The following is a 23,570-nucleotide window of genomic DNA, read 5'->3' as shown; positions in this document are numbered from 1 at the left end:
TTAGCCATTACCTTTCTCCCCCCTTTTTCTATATCTTTACATCATTTTCGTTTGTATACATATAAGGATCAGACTGCTACAAAAATGAAAAATATGATCTCACTACCCGTCAAGCAACCATCAGACAGCAGCAGCAGTAACTCAATTCCATCGATCATCATAATTCTTGGTGCTGGGCCTGCTGCTGCTGTCAGTGCGAGCAGAGAATTCTACAAATTCTGCTTTGCCAAACCAGCATCTGAGTTAGCAAGTCAGCTTTTACCTATATGTACAAGCACGAAAGTGGCACCAGCAGCTTACGGCTGCTCCCTTGAAGCCCCCAGTAGCTGACCTCATAACCACTCCATCCAAACCCCACCATTCACGGATGATCATTTCACGTCATGCATCAACAGGATCAACTTTCTGGACTTGACTCAAGCCAAGAAACACATTCCATGATTTAACCATCTGGTTCTTTCCTTTTCCTGCTTGACTTCCGTATTGCTCTGGATTTCTCCGCATCCAAAGCAGCTGATGCTTTCTGTTCTGCTACCACAGGAGGTTCCGAGCAATCAGTAAAACTTGAACTTGACATTTTCTCGTATATGATGGCTGAATCAAGGGTGTATATTCGAAGGGCAAGGGATGACAAAGTAGAAGATTTGGCAGCGGCTGACAGTGATGACCAATACCCCCAGTCATTTCTCAAGTACTCTGTCTTAATCATGTCCTCCAGTGTGATTGTCGCTTGAACCATCTGAAAAAGATAAGAACTTGATTTTTCACATTCATAAAGTTGTGGGAAAAAATCCAACAAATTCCAGGCTATGCTCTACCCATGTCCAAAACAGAAAATCAGACCGGCAAAATATAAGGTTGATAAGAGGCTAGTAATTACATCCACAAGTAGGATAAAGAGACTCAATGAGGGGCACACTGTCAGAGCGGCGGGGCTGAGCGGTCAAAAATATTAAATTGGAACTCACAGTGAAGCCAACTAGTACAAACTTTTTTACTGGGGGGCACAGGAAATGCGGACCACCAGTGAGACTGAGGATTAAGAAATGCGTTGGAACAAGGATTGTTAATGGAGAAACTAACCACAGATTATAATCACCAAAAAAGACACTAACCTCATATATAGTCCTTGCAGATTTCAAAAAAGAAACGCCAAGCCTGTTCTTCCAACTGTGCTTTTGATGGCCTCAAAGCAACTTCAGGGAGTGCAGCATCCATATCAAGTAGGCCAATCTTCAGTAGCCTCAAAATATGTGAAACTTTTCCAACCAATGGTCTCAGTGAAGATTGAGGGACCACACAGCAGCTGTCAGTGCCCATTTGTGAAGAAGGAACAGAAAATAAAGATTTTCCGTCCCTTTGTCCTGAAGATCCCAAAGTTGATCTGCTGGATTTTGCTGTTTTATTGTTCTCATACACACTGGAACTTTGAATAGGAATTCCTGATATATGATCATTGCCACTTCCTATAGAAATCTGCCCTTCAGAAGTCTTGGACCCACCTACATATTCGTCCTTTTTGTTTGATATTAGCATAACTGTAGAATCACTTGCATAAGGAGATACAGAAGAAACAAAGGATGGGATCCCATCTGAATCAATAAGACCTATTTCTTTAATAAGTTCCTTGTTGGAATCTTCAGTCACAAACTTGGAACAGACATCTTCAAAGTTATACGGACATGTTGATTCTTGACTCGAAATTTAATCAATCTTGAGCTTAGCTCAAATCCTCCACTCATCGAGGTTCCACCTGTTTCTGCATTACCTCTGGCATTTTCAAGTGCAGTCTCAAATTTCAAATTACCTCTCCCTTTAGAAGATCCGCTGATATCTTTATTCTTCTCAGAGGCAGGCAAAGCAGCACTACATTTGCCATCATTGTGCCCTTCCAGTTCAACATCATTCAAAAGGGTTTTGTGACAAGACATGCAGTGTTGCCTAGAAGGCCATATGGGTTCTAGGCATTGGCACCTATACAGCTTATCATCATGAGATGGTCTTACCTTTTTACCCCGCTTCTTTAATGCCTCAAGGGTACCCAACTCTAAGAATGGGCCATATCTCTTTTCTAACAAGGAGGTTGCCTTTGTAACAAGAGAATCAGACACTATTTTCTCTCTATCCCCTGGCAAAGGAAAAGGTCCTTGGGGCTCAACCTGATCTTCATTCTGCATATGAATAAGCTCTTGGAATCTTGACTTATGCCAAATCATAATTGAATCTTTAAGTTCTCTTTCTCTAGGGTCATAATCCTTCAGCCAGCGCAAGAGCTCTTCAATTTCAGCATCAGTTTGGTAAGCAGCCCATGGTGAATTACAGCCTAAAGTATTACTTGGTAGAGACATTAAAGGAGATAAATCTTTCATCAGCCCTAACATCTGATAGGTATCCTTGCCAGATGGTGCAAAATTCTTCATAGCAGAAATCTTGTCCAAAGGGTCTCTACTATTGGCCATTCTTCCTCCATGCAACATCAGAGCAGTTGAATCAGCAAGTATACACGGACATCCACTAGGCAATGCCGAAGCCCAGTAAAAGCGACCAAGTGAATCAATTCCCAAAAATTCCCGACGAACAGATAGCTTTAGCAGCTGTGATCCAACACTAGTTATTGACTCTTGCAGAAGTGAGATATCATGTCTGATAGCATTGAGCTCGAGGTGATATGGTTCTGATTCATTTACAGCAGACTTGGGAATATCCACAGCGACACCTTGTTCTTGCAGATCAAGACATGAATCTCGCCCCTCACATTTCTCCTGGTGACTCTGGATATGAACTGCTCCACCAGAGCTGTTAATTTCTTGAGGCATATTATTTGCCACTGAAAAAGGATTACTAGACTTGTCACTATATTGAGAATCCCCACAGGAAGTCATATTTGTAGGCAACTGACTGCCATCCACAGCTGCACAGACATTCTTCAACTGACCCTCCAAACTTATGGGATTCCTATTTTGACTATCAGTCTCTGAATTTGTTGTAGATGCGCTTTTATCAACACTGCTAAGCCCATTTCTCTCTCTATTTGTCTCTTCCAAACGCAAACCATCAGCAAATACCCCAAAATTGTTAGGACTGTCACTTGCGCTGTGTGGCTGAACCAGGCATTTACCAGGATTTGATAGTGATCCAGGAAGCCCCTCCTTGACGGCAACTTCTCCACTAGCCACTAGTGAGCTTGTGTCAATTTTTGCAGCTTTACTAGATAATATTTCTTCTTTAATTTTCAGGCTTTTCCACTCGGCAGAAAGTGCACGCAACTTTTGATGTGATTCAGCAGAAGACTCGGCACATTGCTCAAGGTGCTGGCGTATGAGGGAAGAGTTGAGCAACTCATCACATAAAAACTTGAGAAGGATAGTTCTCTGCAATCAGTAAAAGAAATTTAAGCAAATAAAGCACATAACAGAAATTACAAAATCCCATCAACATATCATCAGATGCGTTGCATATTAATGGGCACTTTAGACCTTTTATTATAGTAATCAATTAAAACAATTGTTATAATATAGTAACTGTAAAAACATGTTATGCAAGGGATGGGAATTGATTTAACTTAGTTAGAATACTTAACTCCTAAAAAACAAAACAAAACAAAACTAGAAACAGCATTGTCAAAAAAAAAGTCGATGAGAAACTTTTAGGTACAAGGCAATGAACAATATCCCAAGGTGATCAGGTAAGAAGTGATAATCAATTAACTAGGAGCTTGTTTAAGCAGATAGATTTTTTAGAGGCGTGTCCTTGTTGATGTTTAAATGGGATTTTTCTTTTTCTTTTTGTTTGGGGGGGGGGATTTTTTTACTGTATTCATAATTTTTTTCCTGATCTCTCCTCTTCAATAGATTCTAATTTTCAATCACAAGATGATTGAGAAAAGCAGCAACATTGATAGTCTTATCCTGCCATCCAATTGCCCCTAAAAAATTCTTTCCCTCAACCATAGTAGTATATCTAGTGCATAATAAAAATATATTATTGTTCCATTCATTAGAAGGTCTGTGTACTAGCTATGCAGCAGAAGTAAACAAGTTTCCACCAACAAACCTCGCCAACACTGTACTCCCAGTATTCTTTCTCTTCCATCACAGATAGTAGATGACTTAAAGCCTCCAGGTAAAGTGAAGTAACCTCCCCCTTGAATTTTTTACTTCGAGGTTTGCCAATAAGTTTTGAACACTGTGAAACATCTTGAACTGCATGTTTACCGTCAACACAAGAAGGGCAGTACCAGTTTCCTTCAGGTATCCTTGCTAGCGGAGGATTCAAGCAATAAGTGTGATACTCAGCATCACAGGTATCACATAGCAAAACACTGTCATCGTCCCTGTCAATGCCACATACTTTACAGACTCCCTCATCCCAAGGGGCCTTTGGAATTTCACTAGTCGATGCAAGAAAATTTTCCACTTCTTTTCTCATTTCCGCACTCAAGTTTCCCAATTTGGCATAATCTCCGAACCTTTGCACATAAGTCAAAACCTGCATAAGGAAAATATCTGAATATCAAATAATGGAGGCACAAACGTTACATACACACTTCCAGAGACAGATACCAACCTCACTATCATACAACATTTCAAAATTCTCAGATAATTTATCAGCCAGCTCAACTAAATCAGGTTGATCCCCAAAAGCAATACGAACATTGTTCCACAGCTGCAATATCAAAAGCAAGAATCAACAGACTTAATACGTCAATAGTTATATATATTGTAAAAGTAACGTAGAATTATCTCAACGCATCTAGATATTAGTATGCAATGAGGAACAAAAGGAAATCGAGCCTGATGCCCTTCCACTCATGTACCTAATAAACATGCACGCACACGAGTAGAATAAAAGAAATGTTATTCAACGCAACCCTTTCCAACGAATTATGTAGTGGTACAAGTGCAACTTTAGCAAGAAAAGACCCATTAGCCTGGCAGAAATTCTAAGATCTTCAAGATGAACAATTCAAAAATAGTGAAAAAAAAATAAAACCATTTTGATTAATCAATAAAAATGGAAAGCATACGCTTGGAGATATCATCACACAATGAAGGAAAAACTAGAAAGATTTGGATGATTAAAAAAAAGGTCAAAATCTATGGAGGACCACAAAAATTCGTTAAGACTAGTTTGGTCAATTAAATCAGGAGCTTTGACAGTGGACTCTTTGAACTTGACCCAGGAGGAATTGTTTTTCTAGAATCACAAATATATGGAAAGGCTTCAAGTTTTCTGCTACAAGTTGGAAGTTGCACTTGACTGCTTTAATATAATTAATGACAGGATAAGAATGTTATATGGGGCAAAGAACATTGCAAAGATAACAGAGAAAGAAAAATATCAGGGGAAAGCTTAGCCTAGCAACATAATTTCATTGGACACAGACCTCGTGAACATCCTCAAGAAAAGCTTCATGAGATCCCCCATAAGCCCCAGCAGCCAGTCGTAGGTCAATGGTCCTGAAGTCAAGAGGACGAGACACCATGGCTGGAGATCCAAGAAGCCCTTCATCATCATTATCAGAAGAATTTATCAATTTTTGTCCCAGCAAATTGCAAAAAACCTTGGAATCATCTTCAGCAGCAGCACGGCGTAATACAATGCGACATTGTTTCATGATAATGTCAGGTATAGATATTAGAGTCTTTTTTCTCCTTGCTTTATTGGGCTTCTGTTGTGATCCTTCACCACATACATCAGCCAACACGGAAAGAACTGCTTTCTGTTGTTAAACAAAAAGATTATAATTCGGGATCACTTTCATACAGTATACTCATACAAATATAAACAAAAATGCCTGCTACTTTAACCAGATGAACTATCATATTGGAATATAACAGAATAACATCAAGCCTTAGCACCACTGAACTTGACTAGTCGTAAAATTTTCTGAGAAAAAAGGGTATGAAAAACAAAAAATGTCAGAGGAACAATAAAAAGGAAGCAAAGTATAATAGCCATTCAAGAAACAAGTTCCGCCAAAAGTTCCATTTGAACTATCATTCCAATTTCCCAAACTTAAAATTAAGCTCTTAGTCGATTCTTGAGTTCCATCAAATTAAATGAAGCTACTCTTTAACCCTCAGCCAGAAGTCAAGAGGCAATAGTGTTTGGCTATCTAAAGCAACCTAATTGAAAGATGCCAGTAATCCACAGAAAACCCCCGCCCCTACTCATCCCAAAAATGGCAAGGTACATTGCACCCAAAAAAAATATCATAATGAATACTCCAATTACAGGAAGATAGCTTGCATATTGAGATAGGTAATATCGTGACCAGGGAAAAAAATTACGATAAAGAAACGAAGATACTAACAAGGTCCTAAATGTAACAGCTAAGAACAATTGTCACTTTTAGCACTTGATCCAATTTGAGTGATGAAATGACAATAGCAGATATTTGCTTTTTTAGGTAACAAAGTTATAGATATCCAGAAGCCTGAAATTTCTTAAAGTGTCATTATACTCCTCAGGAAATAGAAATGCAGTGCCAAAAGCTCCCATCTTCAATAGTTAAACCTCAAAGCACCAACAGGAAAAGGAACTGAAAAATTAAACAAACAGTGCACAAAAATTTCAAGAGAATTATGACCACAATCACAGCGGTTGGTCAAATAAGCATATTCCAATTTCAGTGTAAAGCTTGTACTCACTGCACATAAAGAAAAATTATATTTATAATAGAAGCTCCACTGAATAGCACCTTTGTAGGTCCAGACGCATTGCCTTTGTACACTTCCTTACTAATTGAGTGTTGCAGTATTTTCCTAGCCCACTCTGGTGGATCCTTCAGTAAGGCATCATTGACACACTTCCTGATTCTGGTTCCCACATTTGTCGGTAGTTTTCTTACAGGTTCTAGCAGCTGTGCCCATTCTGGAATATTACCATCATTCACCGAAGTTTTCTCACAAGCATCCTTTGCATCTAACTCCTCATCTTCAAAGGTAAGCACATCACTTTCACTGCTCGCAGAACCAAAAATTTTCTTTGTAGACTCCGCAAGCAACTGAAAGTCAAGTGAAAAAATCTGTTGTAAATCTCATCATCACTTTCTTTTTCTTCCTATAGAACTTAAAACCACAAACAAGTAATTACTTTGAAAAGGCTATCTAATCATATGCTGGAAGCATTTAACCAGCAGCAACAGTAAAAACGCAAACTTATATTTCTCTTAAAAAAAATCTATTTAAGAGATCATGATCAAACAGTAAGCAGAGACAAACTGCATTATTTCTTTAAAAAATTTTATTTAAGAAGAGATGATGATCGAACAGTAAGCAGAGACAAACTGGATTAGACTAACAAAGATACATCAAAATGCATATTTAAGTCACATTAATGCCATGTCGTATAAGGCAGGACGCAGCATTACAGGGAAAGAAAAAAAGCACTTGGTCAGAGAATCATCCTAACAAGCAGTTTATGAAAATCTTGCTTGGCCCCTCCACAGTAATACATCCAAAACAAAACAAAACAAAAAAAAAAAATAACACAATGGATGATCCATGCTATCAGCTAAAAATTAAGAAGTAACACGTCCGTTGTGAAATGATGAGCACATTTAGAAAATAATTTACTTTCTTTGAGAGAAGAGACTAGAGTAATTACTGATTAGCATGACTCCCAAATGAAGAGTTTTTCTATTCAATCGCCATGACTCTGCTCTCCAGCCTATTAATGGCACTATCTGCAGTAATAAACTCTACTTGAATGTCTTAATCAAACTACGATTTTCCTTGGTTATAGACCTTTCTTAGACAATAGACATAGGTCACTCTAAAGCGCTAAAGACTTCCTGATTTCTGATCAACAAAGCCATTTTCTAATCTATTACTCAATGAACAAAAACTACTGTTAACGGTCCCTTTTCAGATCCCATTTTATCTGATTCAATGCTAAACTGCAGTTGGCTTCCATACCATAAACTAATGTGAACTTGTTAACCCAAAGCAGAAGTTGGAAAAAGTAACACGAAGTTCCATCATGGAGATGGATACACCAACTATATCAGCTAGCCATCCAGGCATTAAACCCCAAATCCTATCCATTTATCCTAAAATCCCTGTAAATACCTCAGAACCCCAGAAAACCCATTTCTTAGAAGCTATATACCCTCCCTTGAGAAGAAAACTAGCATCTCATCATCATAATCAAGGTGAAGATAAAACTTAGCATATCACAAAATAAGACCTTCTTACCAATGCATCTGCTTCCATCCCAGCCACACCAGTAAGGGAGCCACACAGCAAACCACCATCACCTTGTAAGCAGCGAAATACTTTACCACCTTCCCGTGCAGTAATCTCAGGTGAGTCAAGGTTACCATCCATTGATAAGACAGCTAATATGTATCTACGAGCCAATTCAGGCCAAGTTAGTTCATTAATAGGAAGCATGTTGAGCTTGGCTCGTCTGGCAGGAATGGTATTATCTATGTCTTTCCTTCTTCCACGTCTTGTCCTCAGCTCTCCAGGATCAAAATTTGGATCCACCAGGGCAGCCACTTTGGATTGCAGTTCACCTATTAAAACCTCCAGCAAGGAATTATGAGCCTTTGTCAAAGATGCACCAAAGCATCTGGTGTAAGTGAACGATGCAAGCTTAACTTGAGCTGCCTCTTTCATGGCTTCAGTTTCAACTTGAATAAATGCATGGGGACTTTCAGCAGAAACTGCAGGAGCAGCTTCACAGTTTGGGGTTAGTGCTGGTCCACCACCATCACCCTCAGGTTTTTCACCAACGACTGATCCATTAAACCATGGGTTGATGAGTTCTTTCTCCAGCTCATCCAATGACAACGGTTCCTTCAGGCCCAAAATCTCGTGAAATCTCCGTAATAGCTCCCAAGCCTGGAAGATACCAACGAAAACCATCTAAGATTTTGTGTACAAACAAAGAAATAACAAAGCAAAGAATGGCAAAAAATGATAAATATATTTCAGCAGGACCATCAACAAGTAGCATCCCTGTACCTGAAAGACATCACCAACAAGTTCAAAAGGAACCCTAGAGTAGAGTGGCTTTCCAGGAGGTGGACAATGATCTTCCTTAACACATTCTTCAGCCAATTTTACTTTCTTGTGTCTCCTATATAGACCTTGCATTGCTTCTTCCTGATATTGGGATCTGCCTCTCCAATCAGCCACTAAAAACCCATTTCCAACTGTTAGCATGGAAGAGCTATTACTTCTACTATTCAGAAATTCATACCGTGAGAATGCTTCAACACCAGGAAGTAGTTCGAGTACTTCTTGGACAAACTCAACATCTAACCCAAATCTATCCTGCTCCAACCATTTTCTTAAGACCTCATGCAAACTTTCAAGATCATCATCCACATGAACCATGGCCGGGATACCAAGAACAGGGGACCCACAAAATTTAGCAAATAAAGTGGATTGTGTTTCATTTTTGCCATTCCTCATGTCCCATTTATGTATGCATGTTTCATTGTCAGCATGTTTACAATAGAGCTTTAAAGCCCCTTTCTGCTTGCATATTGCACTGCAAGCATTAACTAATTTTTGGGAAATATCTTTCCAAGCCAAGGATGACGAACACTCTTCCACCACAATCTCACCAATTGACCCCAAGTCATCAGACAATTGAGCTTCATCTTGAACTGGACCCGTGGCAGACTGCAATACATCTAATGTATGGCTATCATGTACTTCATTGAAGCGACTTTCAAGACAACTCAAGACATCATTTTCTGTTGGATTGCAAGAGTCATCTAGGATCATCTGGATACTTTCATCGCCATCACATTCCATATCAGCATTCATCTTTCCCTCATCTTCATTGGTTTGACTCACAAATTGACAAAGGTTAGACAATGAGAGGACGGTTGACCCAACTGGAATAGAAAAATCAGAACAGGAACACCTTCTGACCCTAAATAGAGGTCCAGAATCACCACCATCTAGAACTTCACATGTAAAGATGGAGCCTGTCATTTTATCATGCCAGCAAGATCTATAACCTACGGGCCAAATAATGTTAGCATCACAATATGAAGGTCTATCATCAACCTTTCCCAAAGAAAGAACAAAAAAATCTTCAAACTGTAAAGGAAGGCCATCCTGAAATATAAACACGCAGCAAAATAGGCAACATTAGCCAATTTATACAAAAACTTAATTACAATATTTCTCTAAACTAGACAGCATTGTATATGTATTATCACATGGGAAAACTAGAACTTAAGATATCGTCTACACAAAGAAAGAGGAGGATAAATGAATTAGATTCACTTACAACAGATTGCTGAGAGCCAGAGTGATCGTCCTCTTTCCTTCCACTTAATGTGGCTTCTGATATGTTCCCACATGCATTAGCGCACTCTGCACTTGCAGCATCCGAAGGAGGATCTTTAAAACAACTATTGGTAAAACTTTCCCTTCTTTCAGCAAAGCCATTAGCGACTGGAAGTCTAGCTGCCTTTCTTTTTCTGGTTAAATGAGACCCACCTGATGTAGAGACAGGCCTATCATTTCTCATTTCAGATTCCAGAGAGTTGTAGCCAGGCATTAACCCCAGATAACACGCTACTTCAAACACAGAATCAAAAATCTTTCCATCTGGAGCACAGTAAACAGCATACAGCTCAGAGCTGCCAATGGGTTGTCTAAAATCCACTTTCCAACCTTCCTCCAGAACACCATGCCTTTCAGATATAAAATCTCTGAGAGCTTGCAAAATTAACTCTCCTGGGTTCCCAGTAGCTGTATTTTTACTATTCCTATGCCTTCCAGGAAGCAAACCCATATCAACCTCCTCAAAATTTCTAGTCACTGATTGCGTATGATTCAATACATCCTCAAAACCCACTCTAACAGCATGTGTCACAGCTCCAGATGCCTTTTGGAAGCTAATAGCATTACCGTTGTAGAAGTTTGAATATGCCAACGGGGCACCAAATGAGTTGGCACTGAAAGAATTATGACCCTGAGTGTGCTTTCTAGATTAAAGATAAACAAGATAACTTATGTAAGGAACTCAGGAAACTTGAACTATTAAACAAAAAGTATAAAAGACAAAGGAAACCATGCGGCAAAACTTTCAGCAGCACAAAGAAAAGCACCCCATACATACCACCAGCAGAGAAAAAAAGGTTCAGCAAATAGCAGCCAGGATAACCAGCTTTACTATGTTTTATAAGCATAAGCATGACTGTCAAAGTAATAAGATACTGAACAATGAATGACTAATTACATAAGACTTTTAACTTGACATAAAAAAAGCACATGCTAAAGTTTTCAAATGCCTAACTGATATAGTGTGAAACAGGGCAAAACAAATTTGGCCGCCTATTATCGTTCTAAACGCATTTGTTTTGGGCAAGCATAAAAGTCAAGAGAAATAGAAGTAGAATAACACGCTGGGCAACAAAGGCATGGCAAGTTAAGTATTAAAAAGGAGAATACACAGCGGTACAATGAATTTCAAGCGTAACGTCGTATTTGTTATTCCAGACAACAGTTTCTTAGAAAAGGTTGTTTGATCTGAAACTCAAAAAGCGCTCGTTATTTATAGAAATTATGATCATGCAAGGATCCAGTAACATTGGCCTTGGCTTGGATATACCCACTTGCATGCGTGGCAACGAATACAATCAACTACGCTCAATAGATTAACGACACATCAGCGCTTCTAAACGATTTCTTTCGCGCTAATTTGACTTCATCCAGTACCTCTTTCACTGTTGTTATAAAGTCCTAAGCTTTCGATTACCATGACACAAGCTTTTTCCTGGCAAAACTATAGCTAATTGACAAGGCAACTAAACAAACACTTGACTTCATCAACTCCGATATCAAGCTTACCAGACCAGAGGTTTAAAAAGAATGCTACACTTTTCATACCTCAAATCCTGCAATTCTTCACTACCCTCGCCGTCAGCATCGCTGGGTGGCGAAGCATTGATGTCCAAAAGATGCTTGGACTTGACACCCAATGGCCATCGCTTACTCTTCACCCCACTGGACACGCACTCTCCACAAACCCATTCGTCAAGGTTTACGGCCTGGCGCCCACGCATTCCCGCGCAGCCCAAATGGTAGCCGCGCTCACACCCGTCGCAGACCACAACATGACCCCGCGCCTCGGGCTTGCCACAGGCACCACAAGTGGAGCCGCGGGCGTCGCCGGGAATCCCCGCCGGTCCACCGGGAGGAGGCGCCGGGTTCTCGTGGTACGCGCGTACGATGTCGATGGAGTCCGGTAGGGTTTCGGCAAAAGAAGGAGAGGGGATCTCATTGAGGTCGATTCCGAGTCCAGAGCGAGAATCTTGAGGCAGCTTGTGGTCCCTGAGTTCGTCGCCGGAATCGGTGAGTTCCATTATCTGAGTTGTGGTCCGGAGTTGGAAGCCCGTGAGTTATGAAGCGGCACGGGTAACATTGTTCAGCGAAGCAGCTGCGATGGAGATTAAAGAATGGGCGGATCGAAGGTGAAGTGAGATTGGATAGCTAGTGAAAGTGGGGTTTGGGTTTTTGGGTTCGAGGGGATGCTTTCGGGGGCGACGAAGGGGTCGAGAGAGTGGGAGAGAGAGAGAGGAAAGACAAGAATGGGACCGAGAGAGGACCGTATCAAAGGGCCTAAACTTCCTGCACCTTTTTTTTTTTTTCTTTTTCTTGGAGGTTTAGGGCGTGATTGTACAGTGAAATTAATGGAATGCAAAGCAAACGAAGAAGGATAGTGTTGTACTTTCGATAACAAGTCCGCTTTTCGAGAAGTGACAGTGGGCGATGTGATCCTGTTTGGCAGCGCAGTTCTCAGAGGTTACCCTTCTGCCCCGGCCGAAGCCATGTCTCATTCTTGACTTTTATTGTAACTTCGAATCCTAATTCTAATTTAGGTCATTCCAAGCCTCCAACAAGGCGCAGGGGTAAGGTCAAAACGGACCAAGGCGCCGTGTGCTCCTCGCGCTCTTCTCATTTTCCTTGCACATAATAATAACCCCAACGGATGCTCGCTTTTTTCTTGCAATCTAGCTTAGGCTCTGTTTGGATAGCACCCCAAACCATGGTTTGGGGATCCAAACCATGGTTTGGGGAAAATGCTACCCAAACAGCCTCTCCAAAAACCAAAACTATGGTTTTGGGTCAAAACCATGGTTTTGGAAAAAGCAAATTTTTTTTGCTTTTGGAAAAAAAAGGGAAAGTGTGAGGGTCTATATGATATGTATCTTGTTATTTTTTTTATAAATATATTTTTTTATAAATATATTTAATCTTATATTTTATAAATATATATAGACATTAATTATTTATTAATTATATTATCTTATGTATTATTAATTATGTTGGTAAAAAATATATTATTAACAATTTTATTTCTTCAAATTAAAATATATCATAAAATCTATTTTTTCTGTAATTATCATATTAACTTATGTCTTTTTTTTAGTAATTTGTATATATAAAAAGTGCTTCTGATAACAACTATCCAAACACTCTCACTTCTCATAATCACTTTTTTACAAAATCTATTCTTCACAGAATCTATTTTTTCCAGAATCTATTCTCCAGAATCACTTTTCCAAACCACGGTTTGGTTTCATCCAAACACACCCTTAGTTCTGCAACTGCGCTACGTGTATGCATACTTTTGTAGTTTGACTTCCGTATTTAACTAGGATTTTGTTTGATATATTTTTTCACGAGTGTCATCTAAATTCCGCGAAATTATATGTTTGGAATCCGCATCTCGTTGGATCTCTATAATCGTGACTTCTGAAAAAATAATAATAATTCTAGCTAAAATATACACACAAAAAAAGGAACTCATGGGCTAAAAATCAAAGTTGAGGTGATTTGATATTTTGGCTTTGAGCTTTTGTTTTTCATAATTAAGGTCTTGTTTGAAATGCCGATAAAATCCTTCAAAAGCAGCTTCCCAATCGTAACTTGTAAAATACGAGATAAATATGAAAAAATAATTTTGTCTTGAATTACTTGAATAAATGCTTTTAGATCCCAATTTTGACCCCAAAGAAGCATTAAATTTCTTGAAATTAACTTTTTAACGTGTTACCCAAGCAAACCTTTGTCATATTGACTTTTTTTTAAAAAAAAATTTATTCAAACACATAAGCATTATTTCTACCCCAACTTTAATTTGCAGACAATATAAGTGAGGTCATTTGAATTTAATCATGTCCCGGTTATAAATGGAGAAAAGCCGCAATAATAACCATAAATGAGCAGATAAATTATGCTATGGATCAAGTGCATTGAAAGTTGTCGTGAATAGAATATGAACATTCCCCCCACGGCTTGTGAGCTTACAATTTCGTGTTTTATTTCACTCCTTGATGGGGTTCTTTTCACTCTTCCCTTAAGGTCTGTTTGGCTCAATAAAACAAAGGAGATGGGAGGAATTTTAATGGAAGGAAGGGGAGGGGAAAAAAGTGGAAAGATTTTAATATTATCTTATTTGGATTTATAAAAAAGGAGGGGAAGGGAGGAGTTTTAATATTACCTTGTTTGGTTCATAAGGGGAGGGGAGGAAAAAATATTTTGACGTGGATAATTTTACTCTGATCTTTTTAAGATAAGAGCATAATGGTTACAATATGACAAAATATAGGCATAATAGTTACAACATGACAAGATATTGTCATTTTCCTCCAAATCTTCTCAAATCCTTCCCTCCTAAAATTTTTTAAAATTTTCTCTTCCCTCCTAAAATTTATGTGCTACCAAACAAGAAAAAATGATTAAAATCCTTCCCCCTCCTTTCCAAATCTCTCATACCAAACACACCCTTGTACTACTTTACTATCAGTCACGTAGGAGCATTTGGCCTTGCAAGATGATATTTGTTGATTCACACCATGAGTCCATGTGTCTATATAGATCATGTTCATGGATTAACAAAAATGCACAAAAGCCCTATTTACCTTTGGTATTCTATGAGTCTCTTCTTTTCTGCGTATGGCATCACCACTCCCTTTAGCAGCACCTACATACTAATTCGGAACTTACTGCTAATTGTTCAAAATGAGATGTGGAAATATTATGGTAAAGGCATTCTTGTAACTCTGGGCAGGAGTCTTACACGTACGTGAAACTCTCATTCGAGAGATGGGCAGTTGGCTTGATCTTCGAGATACAAGTTATCCATTAACAATTAAGCTCTGCATGCCAAAAAAGTGATGACACCAAATTATCAAAGCCTCTGGTGGGAAATGACAATTGAACCCAGTAGCAAATTTAGGGGGTGTTTGGAAAATTCCAAAAGTGTCTTTTAAAAGTATTTTTTTGCAAATTGAGATAAATTTCTCCACATATTTACTTTGTATATCGTAAAATCACTTCTAAAACTATAGTTTGGTTTCTATCCAAATACCTCATTAAGTCCGTATTATTAACATTAATGACTTTTTAATGCTCTTGTATTAATTTGGTTTAATTAAAACGTAATCTTGATAAAACCGATGAATTTCAAGTGCGTATCTATCCATCCATATATAATATACTCTTTCTATACTTAATATAAGATCTATTTAACTAATTTGATTAGATTAAGGAAGTTAAGTAAGTTGGTTAATTATAAAAATATGACATGTTTTTTCCTAAAACAACATAATCATCTTTCTTAATATTCTTCCTTCCTTACTTACTTGATTATGGTTGAAAAAGTATCCATACGGGTAATTTAGAAAAAAATCGATAAATATGAGAAATATGTCTTGTATTTTGGATTAAAATTAACTTAACAATTAGATCATATATTAAGGATCGAAGGAGTATTATTAGGAGTATTATTATCTTTCACTTTATATATATATGTTATTGTCGTTTTTGTTTAATATGAAACATGGCTTTCGTTTTATGCGGTATACAGCATCCGTCCTCATTATATTACGTTGCTCCCTCCGCCCCCTATTATAAGCAATATAGAATTCTATTACATAGATTAAAAAGTCAGTTAAAAACGACAAATAAGTAAAAATTGAAAGTTCTTTCTCCAAAATATCCTTATTCATGGGCAAAATAGAGTATAAAAAAGATAATTAAAAAATTATTATAACAAAGATAACTATGAAAGAAATAAAATGTGTAATGGAGAAAGATGATGGTTTAGAAAATGAAACAATAAGTATATTGACTATTAAAATAAGTAATTAATGAGACAAAGTAAGAAATTTGCTACAAAAATTTAAGACAACTTGTAAATATTGTTTATATTTAGAGACAAAAGAAGATAGTAGTTGTTGCTTATAAAAAAATAAATAGAGTATATTTTTATATAGTAAGTAGTATAACAGAAGCATCGGGGCTGGACGCATGCATCTCCTCTAGGTTAGATCATGAATGAGACCGTGGGTGAGTGTTTAATTGCCTCGAAACTTGCTTTTTAAATAAAACTAGAAGTCTAAAACTGCCTCCTTCGGTCCTTCCCCCTTTTATTAAATGATTTGGTTAAGGGGTTATTTGTAAATGTTTTTACTAAGTGCTATAGGTAATTTTACTTGAACCAGAATAAAATTTTTCTTTCATACTCCTCCGGTCTTTAATACAGGACTCAATTCTTGAGTTGATTTTGGTCCTAAATATAAGACCTATTTATCATATTTATTAATTTTCTCTAAATTACCCCTATGGATACTCCCTCAACCATAATCAAATGGAAGAGGATGAGAGGTATTAAGAAAGATAATTATGGTGTTTTAGAAAAAATATGTTACTTTTCTTTGAAACCACGAGGATATCTTTTCCCGGTAATTAAATCACAACTATATGAATACAGATTATCCATTTTTAAGGAGTGTGGTTCAAGGATATGTCGGATCTCGGCTTAGAAATGCAGGCCACAAGACATTGAAAGAAATTAAATTAAATTATCGAATTGTTCTTAACTTTGATCTAAACTTGCAAGAATTTTTTCATGTGCATATTTTGGTACAATATTCTTGAAGAAGCGATGGGGACATAATCTGTTGAAAGCGAGGGACGCGCGACGCGGGCGTGGATCACAGCGTGACTGATGGACTTGACAAAACACAAGCATGAATATAAAATGGTTTTCAGATAGAATGTATTGAAATATTTGATTAGTCTTAATTAGTATCACAATTAATAGCTTAATAAAACATGATAAAACAGGTAATGAGAAATTTTGGTAATCAATAATAGCCAAAAACCATTAGATCTAGCAGTACAAACTCTATTCTTTAGGAGGGAAGTCATGGGTTTAAAAATGTGTTTGTGTTTGTAAAGAGTCTCTGTTGAATTTGGCTCCTGTTAAAAAATATAACGACAATAGTCATTACATCCAAAAAAGATTAATAAGGTGTTTGGGTAAAAACCAACTAATAGTTTTTAAAAGCGATTTTATAGTTTTACAAAAATGAAGCACGTGCGTTTAAACGTGAGCACGTGACAAGCATTAAATTAGAGAGTATTGCTGGCCTTGAAGAACGTCAATACAGTGAAGCTGACAGCAACAAAGCTCATAGAGCGATCTATGAAGGTTAGAAGGGTAGGTCCGCAATAATTTCATAATTCATGCAATTTTTTTTTCCTAATATGATATTTAATTAATTAATTTGAAATGATTAAGAAAGAAGTTAAATAAATACTTTCAAATATTTATATTCATTATTTTTTCTTTACATTAATTTGCCCACCTCTTACGCGTCCGCCTGTTGATACATCACTCAAGGTGATTTACTTAAGAAGGAAAAAATTTCAATCGTATAGCATCACGTCAATCATTTTAAAACATTTCTAATTTTTGTTATAAGATCCTTCTAGTGACCCCGTACCCTCTTTTTCTTGCAAGAGATGTCATGGATTTTAATCCGTGGTGGTATGTGTCGGCACATTTGTGCGTCTAATTTGATCAATTTTAATTTTTGTAGTACTTTTTTTTAATACTGAAACGTGCGTAATAAAAGAGAAATAAGTGCTGTTTTTTTTTTTTTGCCATCTAAACAGGTGCTCATTATAATGTTAGGACTTTTTTGGACACCAGAGCCCGTGTAAATAAATTTAAGGTGTGACGTGGGCGTAGCTTATAAATTTCTTTTCCTGGGCCTGGCAGCCAATTGGACGGATTTGAAAAGCAGGTGAATCTATCCTTGCCGCCAGGTTGGCGGTTTATCTACAATCTGTACAGCCACTCTCTTTTACCTGCTTATGGATATATACAATCTATAATCTATGAAGTGATAGTAAATTCTGTTCTCTCTCTTAAAAAAACATCTAACTTTCGGGGTACTCACTGAGGACGTCGTCTGACAGGCGTTTCTTGTCTTTTGCTGGTCCAGCACTGTCTCCGTGGGCATTCGGCTGGTAATTTCTTCCTTCTTTGCACTCTAGCTAAACACGCGGAATGTGATCCGCAACGGTGGGATTGGGTTGAAATGCTTGTGTTGATTCTGCAAGAGTCGGCTGTATATATGGTACATGTCAGGTCCGGATCTTGCTGTATATATGGTACATGTCAGGTCCGGATCTTACTTTTTAACTCTCCTCTTATGCAGACTAACTATTGGACAGCTCAAAAATCCGAAGGGTCTTCTTTCGAGTTGAATCTGATGCATTACCTGATTCGTTTTCAACTAATTAGGCCAAATGAACAGCGTGATCTTATTTTAGGAGCGAACTATGCACTGTAGGCCAGTCACTTACCTTAAGAGACTGTATTGATTTATTGTCTCTTGAATTCCTGGGCACTAGGACATACTTTCATATATAGGATGGTTTGGACCATAGACCTATCCAGTGATTTGGAGTTTTGTCGAGCATTTGGAATAAAGGGAAAATCGGTATGCAAAATCTGCCCTAAGCGGAAGCTTGCTAGGATTTAAACTGCTGCTACCTAAAGAAAAGGGGAATGCTTAATTAGGCTTGGCAGCGGATTTTTGGTTATATTCTGAACCATAATCTGATAAATTTTCAAAAGTCCCCATTGAATCTTAATGACTAAAGGCAGTCATCGAGTGAAGTGGAACAGGCGACAGAAATTTCCTCCCGGGGGGAGGGGTTATGATTAATGAGGTTTGTTGGTGGATTTTTGGTTGTATTCTGCACTATAGTCTGATAATTGTTTTTTCTCCATTAAGCTCAGCTTTGAACTTCAATCATTTTCAGTTATTCTATTTCTTCTCACATTTCGTGCCAACGTAGTTGTTTAACTTTGGTCTTACGTCTTATATATTTCAGAATTGTGACAGGTATGTCAGGAAAGGCTCTTAGTAAGTCATGTTTAACTAAGCCTCCCGTTGAGAATGCTGATGGAAACCCTGGAGAGGGCGAGAAGAAAAAAAATTATGCCCGCTTGGTTTCTTCACCTGTCACTTGAAATCAAGTAGTAGTCAAATCTGAAGTAGGGATTGGAAATGCAGAAGTATAATACACTGAATCAGAGAATTTGAAAGATCTGGAAGGCATTGGAACTTGTCTCAAGGTATCATTTTATCAGTTGATCTTGGGTCGGAGATTAGGTGTTAAGATGGATGATATCAAATATGGCCTGAATTAGTAACTTGATCCATTTTAACGTTTTGCTTCTGCTAGAAAGCCAATGCTTAAGCTCCAGTGAAGTTGGTTATTTCATTTTCAACAAACCCTCGCAGATGGATTAGACTCTAAGGACTGGATGCTAGTATGTGAAGCACTCATATCAATATTTCACAAGGAAGCAATGCTTGACATGTTGTAAGTATTAGACTGTATACTCCTTTTACTGAAATAATATTTTTTAAAAATGAAATATTGTAGGTTCAGATTGATTAATTTTTTATTAATTAATTTATTGATATGCAATCTGGTAAACAGGGGGGATGGGATCAAATTTATCGCCAAATCCCTGAAAAGTCCTAGAAGTGCTGTTTGCAAGACTGCCATCATAGTATTGTTTAATGTTGACTGTATTTTAATGTACAGCTTCTTCTCAAGTCTTCGCAGGACAAACGTTTCGTATGTGAGGTAGCTGACAGGTCCGTCGTAGCAATGACTACTTGGATTTCCCCGATGTCTTTGTTACCAAAGTTGCTACCATATCCCAAGAACAAGAACCCTCGAATTCGTGCAAAGGCCTCAGTGTGCTTTTATCGAAGTGTTCCGCTATTGGTAAGATTGTATGACTTGAGACAATTTCACTTGAACTTCGCAGTGTTGTGAGTGTTCTTCTTTTGCGGTATACCTTATCACAACGATCCTTCATTAGAGATATCTGTCCGATGCATTATGGTATAGTCCATTTCATCTTTTAGAGAAAGGTGGAAGAAGAGTCTGTGTAAACATACCCCACTCATGCTCCCCTCAAATCCTTTAGCAGCCGAAAAGAATCAATACGCTGATATGTGTGTGTGTGTGTGTGTAGGAAGAGGATTTGACTCATTTAGCCTGTGAAGAGTGTTATAATTCTAGATATTTGACTTGTATCGGGATGCATGTTTTGTTGTTTTGTATCGTAATTTAACGGACGTATAATCTTTTTTAAACCCGTGCAATGTTGCATGGGTAGCTGGCTAATTTGTTTATAAAACAAGCATATTGTCTCGCATGCAAACAGAGTAAACGTTGGTTCTTCTTCTTATTCTTTTTTTTTTTTTTTTTTTGGGGATAGTCGAATTTCAATGGCATACTTGCTTATTTTTATAGGAAAAAAGGTGCAAATACTTATGTCCAAGGAGTTTTGAAGCTGCAGAAACTACTGCTAATTCTCCATGGTCTTTCTGAACGCTGTTACTTGAGCTGCCTCTCCATTTTGGCGGTTAATATCATGTCTTGTGAGTGCGCGTTTTTATTTTTCTTGGAGTCAAATCCTTATTGAAGGGTCAAGGCTTTCTTAAAACTAGCACAGGTCCAGTGAAATTTTATGAAACCCAGAATGAGGTTCACTCTTCACAGCTGCTACTCCTTATAGTTCTTAAAGGAAATTTAACTGCTTTGACCTGATTGCATGGCCTTCCTTCAGTTGAAATTTTGAAATGGCTTTGGTGGAAGAGTAATGAACATAGCCTTGTGCTTTCTTGCTAGCGAGTGGATCATGAGGATTAACATATTTTTGCCTTGTATTCCTTGCACTTTACTTAATAGGGTGCGGAAGGCATAAAGGGAATGGAATTGACAAATTCCAGGGTCCCGGGAAGCTGCTCGAGCTTCAAAATACCTATGAGAGATTTAATAATCCCTTGCCGCCTATTGTTTCTGAGCACCTGGAAATGGATTCATGCGACAACTTCTGCCGATCAAAACTATCAGTATCCCCTTTAAACTTGTTTGTAACTGTTTAAAACCGTGACTTGTTATCCCCCAAGAGAGAGAGAGAGACGTTCTGTCACTTTGGAGTCTTCCCCTTGTCTTGCCTTGGATAGCTGTTTTTGGTCAAATGCTTGAGTAATTGACTAGCTTTGACAAAATCATTTCCAATGCGGGGGTCGCCCTTCTGAATTCGAGAACTCAGTTTCCGTGTTTCTCATGTTGCTTAGAACCCATCCGCTATTGGCATACATAAATTAATTCCATCTATAATGCCATTAAGACTTTTTTTTTTTGGAAAAAAAATATCACCGCCATTTTAGAATGAAAGTGCTTCTTCAATTTTTAAATTATACTAGTTTCGGTGCTTAATATAAGAGCTAGTTTGATTTTTGTTTTGGTTCTAAATATAAAATCCCAATCTATTTTGTCTCTTATATTTATTTATTTATTTTCAAGGTAGTCCTTGTAATAATAAGGATATTTTCAAAAAGAAAACACTTATTTATTACAAATAACTAATTTATCTAATTTTTTTAATTTACTCAAATTAATTAACTAGTTCTTATATTAAAGACCGAAGGTGGGACTTGCTAAATCGAAAAAAAATGATGAATGAGATTGCCTTGTCGGCATGTAATTTCTTTATCGGAGTGCCCACCTTAGTTTAAGCTAAAAATCCTTAATTAACACGACAATCATAACGGCAAAATCCAATTCTAATCCCACATAAGACATAACTTTATGGAGGGTGATCTTAGGGGAGACCAGAGAAGTTTTATCCATTAAACTATGGCGGGCGTGCTTCATAATTCAAAGGGAGATTAGTAGAATACAGCCTCCAACGTACATACTACACGGCAAAAGATAAAAGCAGAGGAGATACAGAGGAAATCAAGCTCTTTTGGGCTTCGGTATTCAAAATACATGCCATGATTCTGCTTATGTTCATGTACTGTATAAAATTTAAATCACGTGATCGGCGATACTATCTATTTATCATTATCATTACTATTTATTTTTAGAATACGTTTCTCTTTAATCTTTATTTTTTCTCTCGCTTATATATTATCTCCACGCATGGGGTTGGGTATACGGATTCAAATTTCAAATACTCAAATAATTAAGTGATAAAATGTACCTAAATAAAATATTTCAAATAACCTATCATAATCAAAACCAGATATCTCTAAGATAATAAAAACAAAATTTACTTGAATTGATTTTTAACGGATATATATGTTTGATTCTAGTAGAAACAGAAAAGAGAACCTAAAAGTTTCAACAGTTTTCTGTGTTCCGAGAATTGAGACAAAACCAGGTCGGTTCTTTCCCGTGATCCTAGCCCCTACAATGCTTTTCACTACCAATCCCCATCAAACCTGTTGCGCATGCGCTTAGCTTTTCATGTTGATTGGTCCAGCCAGGTTCAGAATTAACTCAATCATGAGCATCAACCGGAACGGCTGTTACTTGTGATTTGGATTGCTTCGGCGGATAGATTTTTGCGTCGATGTTTAGCCAGAAGCACGTCGGACAATGAACGGTAGATTTCTGGGTATCGCAACACAAGTTGTAAGCATGGGATTCGTTGTATCCATGATATTGCTTCTGGTGGGGCTAGGGGTTTTGATCCTACTTCATATTTGTTTAATTAGGAGAGAATCCAGAAGAGGAGGCAGAGGCACAACGATGGAGAGTGAAACCACCAATGAAGCAAGAAGCATGTCGAAAGATGAAATAGAGAAGCTTCCTTGTTATAACTATGCAGCCAAAGACAGTGAAACTAGTACTGTGGAATGTGCAGTGTGCTTGGAGAATCAGATTCCCGGGGATAAGTGCAGATTATTGCCTGCATGCAAGCACAGTTTTCATGCCCACTGTTTGGATCAATGGCTTCTTCGGACACCCATTTGTCCTATTTGCAGGGCCAGTGTTGACTCTCAGAAGGAATGCTTTGCTATAGATATAAATGAGAGTGGCCATTTTGAGCCAAACAGGACACAGTTGAGAGAAAGCCCAGAAACTGGTTTTACAATGCAGTCCACAGAGAATTCAACGCCAGAAGGGTAGTTCGTTCTTTGTTTAGTCTCATGCAAAAGAGAGATTTTTCCATCCATTTCCTTTTCCCTCTTTGCAGTTGTACATGTTTTATCATCCTTGCAAACGTTAGCTCAATGGTTTGCTTTCATAGACCAATTAAGTTGATAATGTGATTGGCAGTTAATATTAATTTGAAAACAGGACAATTGAGTTATCGTTTCCTTTGTCTCGGGGTGATGGAATTCTTTGATTAATAGTGCTTCAATGTCCAAGAATGATAAAGCTCTCATAGTACAGTGGTAGAAC

General features: G+C 37.7%; 2 protein-coding genes and 1 pseudogene across 2 annotated transcripts; 2 read left to right on the top strand and 1 right to left on the bottom strand.

Annotated features, from left to right (window-relative positions):
• Positions 1–234: 234 nt before the first annotated feature.
• LOC114748878 (methyl-CpG-binding domain-containing protein 9) lies at positions 235–12,639 on the bottom strand. The gene is made up of 12 exons (XM_028937350.1): positions 11,868–12,639; positions 10,261–10,963; positions 8,976–10,085; positions 8,202–8,852; positions 6,704–7,009; positions 5,387–5,722; positions 4,567–4,665; positions 4,054–4,488; positions 1,652–3,371; positions 1,270–1,538; positions 1,116–1,175; positions 235–739 (listed from the first exon to the last, which is right to left on the bottom strand). The coding sequence occupies exons 1-12, from the start codon at positions 12,341–12,343 to the stop codon at positions 443–445; spliced, it is 6,462 nt and encodes a 2,153-aa protein (XP_028793183.1). The 5' UTR covers positions 12,344–12,639; the 3' UTR covers positions 235–442.
• LOC114748877 (uncharacterized) lies at positions 12,423–20,138 on the top strand (annotated as a pseudogene).
• A 2,775-nt stretch (positions 20,139–22,913) lies between these two features.
• Positions 22,914–23,294, top strand: LOC114748876 (NEP1-interacting protein-like 2). The gene has a single exon (XM_028937349.1). The coding sequence runs from the start codon at positions 22,914–22,916 to the stop codon at positions 23,292–23,294; it is 381 nt and encodes a 126-aa protein (XP_028793182.1).
• The last annotated feature ends 276 nt before the right edge of the window (positions 23,295–23,570 follow it).

This window comes from Neltuma alba, unplaced genomic scaffold (genome assembly GCF_004799145.2).
Source record: "Neltuma alba isolate B1F8T4 unplaced genomic scaffold, ASM479914v2 tig00005851_pilon, whole genome shotgun sequence".
Lineage (NCBI taxonomy): Eukaryota > Viridiplantae > Streptophyta > Magnoliopsida > Fabales > Fabaceae > Neltuma > Neltuma alba.
Note: the sequence above shows the minus strand (reverse complement) of the source record. Positions and strands in the feature narration are given on the sequence as shown.